Genomic DNA, 10,737 nt, shown 5'->3' with positions numbered 1-10,737 from the left:
TTGGAGGAAGAGGCCACACTCTGTTCACATCCAAAATACCCACCTGAAGATACATTCATCATTAGCTTTAGTAAAAGAATAGTACAAAAGTTAGATCTTATTCTTTACACAGTCAAAGAATTAAGTCTTAGATTTAATTTCACTATTCTCCCCCTCCCCTAGACCCCATCCCACCCCGACCCCGAGCTGAAAGCCGCAAAAGTAGAAAGTACTGAACATTTAAACATGTTGCGAGAGCAGAATGAAACTGAGAGACTACATTTTACCAGCTGGAGATTTTCCTTGACCAAAGTCCCATAAGGAACAGCTATGGATCATTTGTTTAGCTGTATCCACCAAACAGTTCTTTTACAAAAAAAAAAAAAAAAGGGCTACACTTCAATACACATCTACTATCAACACAGTATTTACTCAGTTCATGCCTAAAATATCCATTATCTTAAAGTGAAATATGAGAATGAGCGCACAGGTTGGGTGATTCAGTAAACTGTACACAAAACTACTAACAAACATTTTAAAAGACTTACAAAAATGGAGAATGGAACTTCTTTTCCTTCTTAATTACATATACTTACAGGTTTTCACATTTACTGGCTAAACTTTGCAGGGAGCACTTCAGATACGTTAGATCCTCCGGAGGTATTTACCTCAAGCAGGAACAACACGCAGCCGTTACACAGATGGAAAATACTTTGCTATACTGACCACACTTGGTGCTTTGAACAGCTTCACCCTGGATACCGAGTGCACATCCAGGCTATAGCAAAGAACTGCGTATTCCCACAGGAAGTTTGTGGTACGCTAACATAGACCAGTTTTACTGACATTTATGGCATATTACCATTTTGCTTTCGTGAAACTGGGCAGAATTTAACCATAAGTAACGTTTGCTTTATCTGGTTTGAATGAGCACAGAGAACACTGGCAGAATGCACACTGTACAGATTTTGAGTGCTAATACGCTGAAGTTATATGAGAGTTTCCATGTTTAAATGTTCACCAGCAAAAAACTTTCTGCTAAAAAAAAAAATAGAGGTGGCTTGTCTTCATTTGGATTCTCACTTGGCTTAGCAAACAAGAAATGCTGTTTCCCTGTTATTGCATTTCAATCGTTAGTTCAACTCGGTTTGGTCGGTGCCTTTAATCTGACAGTAGGCGTCCTCATTTGTACTTTCGCTTGCTGATTCTGTGCTTCAGATGTTGCTGGTGTCTGGGCTGGATTCTGTACACCTGGAGCCTGAATCTGGGGAGATGCTGTTGTCACAACTTGCTGCTGTATCAGTTTCTGCTGGACGACCTGAGCGGTTGCAGTTGTTGCAGGAATCACCTGAACCTGCTGTTGACCTGCTGTCGTCTGAGAAAGTGTCACAGTTTGGGGTTGAGCTTGTACCTAGGCATGAGGACGACAAGGCAGTTGTAAAAGCATAGTTTGGCATTAAATTGAGGATTCACGATATTCCGTTCTACAGAAGGCACCTCAGGTAGGTGTGTGCTCTGTTGACTGACATTGGACAAAGTAGGAATGCTGGGAGGGATTCTGGGAACACAGGCTCTGGGTTTTCAGTGAGAAACAACATTCTGTCACGTTTTCTAGGGCCTTAAAAATTAGAACTAAGAGCCTGTAAGTCAGACCTTGGCAGTGCAAATCAAAGGATATTCCCCCAGATCCTTTACAGAAGACAGATAGAAGGCAAAAACCCCACTGGATAAACAGGAAAATTCCCGTACTACAGAAGCAAAGGAACAGGAAAAAGAACGGAGGGACAGATGGAGAATCCAAGAGGAGAAAATGCCCTCTCTGCACCCATACTGTGACAATAAACACAGCCACCGAGGCTGCCTACCAGTCTCAGACTACAGCTGCCAGTCTCTGATGTCACTTTAGGGTAGAAGAGTTTGAACTCCATCCAGAGATCCAATTTTCATTGTTCTACCCAGAGCAAGGGAGCAAAAAAAAATCAATGTCTCCTTGTTTAGAGGACAAAGTAATGAGAACTGAGCAGCCTCAGCTGCCTGTGTCAGAGGCAGAAGCCAAATGAGGCTGCAAGGGATTCTCCAGGGGAAAGTTTACTCTTGACCAATGCAAGAAGAATCCACTGGGAAGCACTAAAAACGCAGGTAAGAGGAATGCCACACACACATCAAGACCACAGTTCAGAAACACTTAGCATGACCTAAGCCTACTGCCACTGATGTCACTGGCATGTGTCGGAGAGGAGCTGTTGATTTGTCTTTTTACCACAGACTTCGACAGTCCCAGAGTTACACCAACATCAGTGACTTCTGAAAACCCTCGCTTTTAATATGCCTTGAAAAATTATCTAGGAGCTCTTACTGACTAGAAGACAACTTGTGTTGACTGATGAGGTTTCTATTCCCTGCTGCCTACCTTGTCCTTGAAGCATTCCCATCTGAGGTCATTATCAGTCAGTTTACATCACTTCATCATCGTTTTAAGATAAAGAGTCACAGCTTTTACACTGCACTAAGACACTGCACTATAAACCTGACAGATTAAGAACTGATTGGCTCAGATTTTTGCGCACTGAAGGCAGTAACTTCATCCACCACCCAAAGTTAAACCATTCCTGCCAACCAACAGGCTAAGTTATGCCTGTTGCTAAAGGTGTGAATGATGTTTTTCTAAACAGTGTAAATAAAACTGCCTGGTAGTTAGGGGAAGGCAAACTGTTGTTTGACCTTCTCTTGCACAGTCCCATCTGTTACCACACCACATTCAGAACAGATATCACACTATTCTGACTTTTACAAAGCACTTGGCACAGCTTTATGAACTAGAACAAAACTGTTTATTTCAATTTTTATAGAACTCATTAGTTCATTTATTCACTATCTTGATTATCCATCACAAGAAATCAATTTTAAAAAGTTCTTTCAGCTCTAGAAAATGTTTTTTAAATTGCTTTGCAATTTATCTATAGTGAGGAACAAACATTGCTCCATCTACCAAAATTTTAGACCAGAGAACATACAGCAGCTCAGTATCCACATAATTCACTTTATAGGAGGGAACTTGCTATATCCTTCGAAAATACTGCCTATGCCACAGATAAGGTGAAAAATACATATATTGCAAATAAAGGAGCCTTCAGTAGTCTAGTGCTGTATTTGACAAGCACAAAACCTACCTGCTGGGAAACCGAAACCATCTGCTGAATGTTGGCAACAGTAGCCTGTTGCTGGACCACTTGTGGAAGTTTTGCAACCTGTAGTGACATGAAATGAAGATTTGGTCAAAATAAAAAAAAATCCTAATAGCAGCAACACACCACACCTATCAAAACAGCTACCAAGTGAAAACCCTTCCAAAGTCCTGCTCATGGCAAGTGGCAGCTTGGCATTCTCAGTGATACTGAACTTTTGTGGAAAGAAACTTTTAAAATCGGTGTATTGAGGAACTTAGCGAGGAGGGGCAAAGTTGTATTTTCCATTTTAACTGCAATGTAACTTGTTTCCTAACTACATGTAAAACTGAAGGAAGCAGGTAAGTTCTAACGGGCTACATTATCTTAGACAAACTTTTGAAAGAGTAAGTTTCTAACTCTCTTCCTTCTCCTCGGGTAGGCTGATCCGGTTGTGCAGAAAAGAAGGCAACTGGCAGCTACTCTTGGCTGCCAGAGGCCAGGCTGGGAGGCAGCAGCCAAGAACTGGACGAACTCTCACTGATTTTTCCTTAGCAAACAGTGTAGAATCTCGTGTTTAATTAAAAGGAGTGACAATGTACTTCTTTCAAAGAGGAAAGGTGAGCTTACGGCTTAGAGAGTTCCTCTGACCTGCTATGAGGCCCATATACTCAGCACCACTGGGTTTTATGATAAAGTCAATTTAAACAGTTGTGTGACTAGAACTGAGTGGGTGCTAAAACACTACGTCACCTGCTGCCTTTACAGTTCTTCAGTCACCGTAGAGTTTAAGGTGTAAACCTGTGTTACCTGTACCTGAATCTGGGCCTGCACTTGCTGAGTTCCACCTGGTTTCTGGGTTTGGGAAATCGGAGTTGTTAAGAACTGTGTTTTAATGGCAGGCTGTGTAGTATAAGTTACTTTTTGTTGCTGTGACGTCTGCTGTTGGGTTTGGACTGTAACCTGCTGAGCATTTATCTGCAGAAGAGAAGAAAAGCATCAGTGAATATAAAATATAGGTGTTATTTTAAAGATTTTAAAGAATAGATATGTAGCTAACAAGCTTAATTACATTTAATTATTGAAACAAAATCCTCCCAGGATTAGTAAAAGCAAAATGAGCACTAGGAAGAAACTTTCGTACAGTTACACAAATATTCTGAATCACTTACTGATTTATACAAAATAATATGCTGATTTATACAAAATAATATGCTTACGAAAACACACATTGGTGGCTGATTGACAGCAAACCCCATGAGATGACATTTCAGGAAAAAGAATATTTTTCAGAGATTATATTATAAACAGTGAAAATCTTTGGGATTATTCTACATTTGGTTATATTAGAAGTGACTAAAGAGAATCTTGATCTTCGTTACTTAAAATAGAAACCAACAAAACCCAGTTTGGGGTATGAGAAATCACAGCCACTAACAGTCTGACTGAAAAAAATTATTAAGCATCTGCCAAAGCACATGAGAAACTGTTCTCTTGAAATCTACTTCAGATCCACCCCTAGAAAACGACTCTCAGAGCATCCTTGTAATTCAGAGCTAAAGCTTTACAGCCATACAATCATGACGTACCTTTTGCTGCACAGTAGCCTGACTCTGTGCGACCTGCGGCTGGATCGCCTTCTGCTGCTGTGCTGCCTGATGATGCTTCAGTTTTAGAAGCTGCTGGACATGCAGGGGCTGTGCAACTACTGTCTGGCCTCCTGAAAATTACAGAAGTAATTAGAACTGTAAGTCTTCATTTTAGTGCTTTGCCCCAGTAATCACAGCTTGCAAACAGAGATTGTGCTTTTTATAGACTTAGGCATCTGCATAGCTTTGAGCACTAATAACCTACTGATTTTAATGGGAATAAGACACACGATTTTCACAGTGGAGGGAAAAAACCCATTCTGTTATCTAACGGCACAAGTAACCTAACTGTGTTCTAACAATAATCTCCTACAGCATGAATTCTGTACACAGCAAAAGAGACAGTTATAAAACACAAGTTTCCATTTTCCATTTTCTTTTTTTTAATGAAATTACTATGTCTTTATTTTTAAAACTGTATCCGCTTGCCCTACCCTCATGCACAGATTAAAAAAAACAAAACCAAAAACGAACCACATCTGTCTAAAGATTCATGCTGACCTCCAGATTAAATGGATTAAGCTCAAGTCTCTTATTTTAGAAACAAACTGGAACGCAACCTCTATCACTTTAGTTTTTAAAAAGTGTGAGCGTCCCACAGAAGATATTATTTCGGATTTAAAATTGAATTATGTTTTAGCAAGTCTGTTGACGTACCTGCCGCTTTCTGTGGCTGCCCAATAGCAACACTGATGCCTGCAACCGTCACAGGGAGCGTAGTGACTCCTGCGGATGACACAACCGCTGCGGGAACAGAAACCACCGGAGGCTTTGCCAGAGCAACCTGCGCTGCTTGCGGAGTCTGGGCCTGGATCTGCCCTTGTGCTTGAAGCTGAGAAGCAGGAACACGAGTCTAAGCAGTAAGGAATGAAGATTATTGTATTGGCACAAAAAATATTTGCTGCATATAACAGGTCATTGTAAAGTTATAGTTCCAAATGCTTCTAGATATAATTGCTCCTTTAGAGTACTACAATTCAGAGATGGTATCAGTGGGTAAATGCAATTTAAAGCCATTTATGTTACAGCTGTATCTTCAGTACTGCCTAGGTAATGCAAAGGGCACTAGTGTGCATGAATGACTTGTACCCAGTTCATTTAAACCAGCAAAGAGAAAAAGGTGTTTAAGACTTTTTTTTCAAAGTCAAAGACAACTTACAAGACGTGCAACTTGCAGGTTTGTCACAGTAGTGCCTGTGAGAACTGCGCCAGGACGAGGTGCTGTCACAGCAGTGAGTTGCTGAGTTTGCTGCTGCTGCTGCACTTGCACTTGTGCTGTTTGCTGCTGGGCCCCTTGCTGCGTCTGCTGGGCTGCCTGCTGCTGGGGAAGCTGCAGCTTCTGCTTCTGCAACTTGATCAGCTGCTCCTGCAAAAAATCAAACACTTCCATCATTTCCAATGACCGCAGGAAAGAAACGGAGATAAATCTGGAGTTTTCAAGGAGAAATATTCTATGCCAGACTTCAGTTAAGATCAAAGCGCTAAGAACGCAACTCCTTCCTGCAGTGCGTTGCCAGTGAACAGGTAACACGAAATACTTTACATCCTGACCAACGGTGACAGTGATTCTATTGGAAATTGCTGTCAGGCTCACTGCCTTCATGAAATTTTAGTAGGATCAGATTTAAGCCAGAGCTGCGTTTCACTCTAGCCCAAGAAAACGAGACCCAACATGCACTGTTAACAATGCTTACAGTAACACGAGTAATGGGCCATGCTACCCCAGAAGCATTTCCTCACCTGTGACAATTTCCCTACGGTTTTTATTTGAGCTGGAGACTGGGCTTGTGCCTGAGCCTGTATCTGTGGGACCTGCACCTGAGCAGCCTGTTGCTGCTGCTGCCTCAGAAGCTGGAAGTGAGCAGGGGTGATGGTTTTGCCAGAGAGCTGGACTGTTGGTGTAGCTGTGAATAAAGAAAAAACAAAATGCTCTGAAGAAAGATTTTCAACATTCAGTTTAATTCTCTGATGTCACTTGAAAAGCCAAGCTGTTTTTCTGCTCCAGCACAGTTTGTGGACTAACTACAAATAAGAACACATTAGTATAAACATGATGTAAAACCAGAGTAAATATAAAATATATTCTCCTTTCTTCACAGTATTTTTTTTAGTCAAGACAGTCCATTCCAATATTTTACTGCTAGATTATTAATAATTTTTTGTAATGGTAATGCCTAGGGGCCAAGTAGCTCTCTACCACAACACTTTACCCAGAAATACTGGAGGAAAATGTAATCTGAGCGCCACTAATAAAGCAAGTTAAAAACCACAGCACTCTCTAATTGTGCTGCCAACAAACCCAGACTTTAAACACTGGGGGGCTATGGTGGTCAAGAAACCTACAGAAATTCTGGGGCACTTCATGTACCCTCAGAAGAAATCTCTAACCACACAATTATTACCTGGTGTAACCTGAGTCACTAAAGATCTTGTCTGGGTCTGCACAGGCGTTAAGTTTGTAGTTACTACCGCTGATGCTGTCACGGATGTTACTGCCCGCACTCCCTGGGTAGATGCTATGGTCACCAGCTCTGTGGAAGCAGCAGGTGCCGCCGCAGTTCTCTGCTGGGTATGTACCACTTGTGCCGTTGCAGTGCCTCCCGAAGTCTGAAAAGGAACACAGTTTCCATACCTCATACAAAGCCATAGAACCTCCTGGAAACGGGCTATACAATTTTAGACAGAAACGGCAAAAATGCAAAAGCACTGCAAAAGCAAAAAAGGTCCAAATCTTTCTAACATATCTGTCTGTTTGAATAGGTCTCATAACAGCCATCTTTTTCAGACTCATCACCAAACCCTTAACCACATCATAGAAATTTGAATTGACTACCCCTTCAGCTTTTTGCTTTATCTTCCATAGCCTTAAACCATTAAAATCACAATTAAGATCATCAGTAACAAGACACAAACCAGCTACAGGCTGGAAATGATAATGACGTATTACACTGACTATGACAGCCCTCAGTAGTATCTAATAAGCACTTTTTTTGATAAACTGTTTCTGCGTGTTCCAATATTTCGGTAAGGCAGAGGGGTTTTATACAGAATCGCATGATGCACATGACATTTGCAAGCAGCAGAGCTCCCTATAACACAGAAAACTAAAGGAGAACACAGACATGCTGACAAAATGTGCAATCAAGACCAATCCAGAGACACGACGAGTGATGCGATCTACTCACCGTCAAGGTTCCAGGTATAACAGGTGAAGCCAGACGTTTATTGATGGGCTGAAAGGTAGCAGCAGGGACACCAGCAACAGTATTCACTATGACATTCCCACTCACTGTAGCTGAAAGCAAGCCAGGATTAAATGTGAGGTTCTAAAAATGAAAACCCAGACGTCCTATCATCTCAAATGCCTAATTATAAAGTCTTCTTACCAGTCTGTATACTTGTCCCCGTAACTGCTGTTTTGATTGTGCCCGCCTATTCAGAAGACAATTGAGGTAACAGTTCAGAAAAAACAGCAAAAGAAAACTGAATACAGCTCTTACAATCCCAGGCTGTTTAACACAACGCTGTATTCCACAGGTGACAAAATAACAAAAATGCAATAAAATGCACGGGTGCTTCTGCAGTTGTTCATTCATTCCACGTACCAACAACGATGTATGTATCAGGATTCTGTCACACTAATGAGCAATTGCACACCAGTAAAATGTTTGGTAAATACTGGTCATTTGACATCTTTGTAAGCAGACGAAAGGAGCAAAATCTTACTCTGGCGTGTCACAGACAACCACTCACACATGAACATCACTGAGCAGCAGACAGACGGCAACACATCAGAACTCAACCTCTTTCTGTAAAAGCTGCAGTACTCTTGCCTTTCAACAAGCACAATAAAACCACTGCTGTTTGCACACATTAGTATGCAAATTGGATTGGCTCTAAAAACAAAAGCCTCAGCTTCGCTAAAACGGACTCTAAATTTAAGGAAGCAATGAAAACTTTGCACAGATTTGCAATTAAAACCGCCATGCCAGATTCTGTACGATGCAACATTTCTCTTGCTTGCAGATGTTAAGAAAGCTTTGCTTTTTAAGCTATTTTAACAGAGTAGCTCTCTTTATTCTCCAAGTTCACTGCCTGTATGTGTACTTGGTCAGACTTGACTGAATTACATTAGAAGTCTAAACTGAAAAAGGCAAAAATTTTTTGCAAAGGATATGGTGCTTTTCCACCCCAGAATGCCAAGATCTGTGGTTATAATGGCATGAACAGTCTTAATGAACAAGCAAAAAAGATGACACTGGGCACACTCAGGAAAAGACAGAAAGAAATACCTTTTATCTCACTATACTGACCTAAAATTCTCACTTCCCAGAGAAAATCAAACACGCAAATACTGTACACACAGAAGAACTGAAGCTACTACATCAGAGGCACCAAGCCCTCCCTTTCTTACCAATACTGCCGTGTTGGCCACAGTAGTTACTGCAGTCTGCACGACTGCCTGCGCCTGCGGCTGAGGTTGGGCTTGGGCTTGCTGCACAGCCGGCTGCTGGGCTTGCTGCTGGCCAGCCTGCTGCTGCTGGGGCTGCGGACCGCTCTGCTGCTGGGCCCTCTGCTGTTCAGCCAAAGCCTAGGAAATCAAAGGGTGAGCTTCACAGTCTTCAAAAGAGCGCATGGAACAACCAGGAGGCATTTTTTAAAACAAACAACAAAAAGCAAAATCCCCTTAATCCTAAGCACGTGCGTGCAAAGACAGCATGTAGATCTGTCCTCGCTGTGGCTCTCAAACAATCGGGTTACGTGACGCGATTAGTTTCTAACTACAAGCCGTTTTCAGGGTTACGCGGCTTAGAGCACAGCACAAGAAGCAATTTACCACCAACAAACAAGGACAAGTATCTCTTTCTGAAGAATATAAGAAAAGAAGCAACAGAATGGCCAAGCACAAACCCAGATTTTTTCATGGTTTTCATATATTTTCCAAAAAGATGCTTCTATGATGAGTGTGAGTGTGACACACAGGGCCAAGGCCAAAGTCTCATTTTGGACCGTGGATATGTAAACCGTAGCACACGCACAATTTGCAGCTGCTCATAACATCTACTGTAGTGCCAAACTTCTCCCAGGAGGCAGCTCTTCTCATACTTCCTCTGGTGTCTAATATTTTAATTACCGCAGCCACATGCATAGCTTAGCTGGAGACCATACCTTTTTCTCTTTTGCAATACGTTCTGCTCGGAGGGATGCAACTTGAATTGGAGGAAGTGGCTTATCATAGGTGATTCCACTAGAAACAGTGATAAGACAAAGCACATAATCATTAAAAATAAGTAACTAAAAGTTTTGTGCAATTTGTAACTCATTTAAGACTGAGTGTACCCACCTCTCTGCAAGCACTGATGCATGCTTTGGATTCTTCTGGAAAGGATTCATGCCAAGCCTGAAATTGAGCAAAAGTGAATTACTGGAGACAGAAAAAACTTAAAATCAACGTGTAATTTCACATGTTTTAGCAGACGACTCTTCAGTGTCGGTGAAGTTTTCATGATATTACCACCAGTACCGGAGCCTGCATGCAGACAGACATTTTAAGAAAGAGAGTAAATATTAAATGAATACAGAAAAAGGTACTGCAGGAATATACATAGAAGACAATGTACTACTAAATGGTGTAGATATCAAAGCGTTTGCAATTCAGGCAAATGGAAAGTGTAGTTTATAAAGTAGATCCAAAAAAAAAACCCCCAGACAACTGAGTGGTGGTTCTACTCTTAATCACACGAAATAAATCCATGCAGTGAGTAAAAGCTAACCCAAACACATGGAATATGAAGATGTTCCAATAACATGAGGCCAGCACACAAGGAAAGAGATCAGGAACAGAGAAACAGAACAGCAGTTTGAAACAGAGAGTAAAGGAACTCTTGGTTGCAAGAGCAACTCAGAACAACTCTTGGTTGCAAGAGCAACTCAGAACAGAGTTT

The 10,737-nt window shown here is 41.4% G+C and overlaps 1 protein-coding gene across 1 annotated transcript in view; it reads right to left on the bottom strand.

Moving 5' to 3' along the window:
• Positions 1-1,117: 1,117 nt before the first annotated feature.
• The window catches only part of EP400 (E1A binding protein p400), a 44,705-nt gene continuing 35,085 nt past the window's right edge, over positions 1,118-10,737 (bottom strand). Inside the window, exons 40-52 of the mRNA XM_009867209.1 lie at positions 10,137-10,193; positions 9,962-10,040; positions 9,207-9,383; positions 8,179-8,224; positions 7,978-8,087; positions 7,195-7,399; positions 6,533-6,696; positions 5,952-6,158; positions 5,450-5,645; positions 4,733-4,863; positions 3,954-4,121; positions 3,150-3,227; positions 1,118-1,390 (exon numbers count right to left, since the gene is read on the bottom strand). Of these exons, the coding sequence (XP_009865511.1) occupies positions 1,118-1,390; positions 3,150-3,227; positions 3,954-4,121; positions 4,733-4,863; positions 5,450-5,645; positions 5,952-6,158; positions 6,533-6,696; positions 7,195-7,399; positions 7,978-8,087; positions 8,179-8,224; positions 9,207-9,383; positions 9,962-10,040; positions 10,137-10,193 (1,891 nt within the window). The remainder of the gene's footprint in view (positions 1,391-3,149; positions 3,228-3,953; positions 4,122-4,732; positions 4,864-5,449; positions 5,646-5,951; positions 6,159-6,532; positions 6,697-7,194; positions 7,400-7,977; positions 8,088-8,178; positions 8,225-9,206; positions 9,384-9,961; positions 10,041-10,136; positions 10,194-10,737) is intronic.

Source organism: Apaloderma vittatum, unplaced genomic scaffold (assembly GCF_000703405.1).
Source record: "Apaloderma vittatum isolate BGI_N311 unplaced genomic scaffold, ASM70340v1 scaffold23133, whole genome shotgun sequence".
Taxonomy (NCBI): domain Eukaryota; kingdom Metazoa; phylum Chordata; class Aves; order Trogoniformes; family Trogonidae; genus Apaloderma; species Apaloderma vittatum.
Note: the sequence above shows the minus strand (reverse complement) of the source record. Positions and strands in the feature narration are given on the sequence as shown.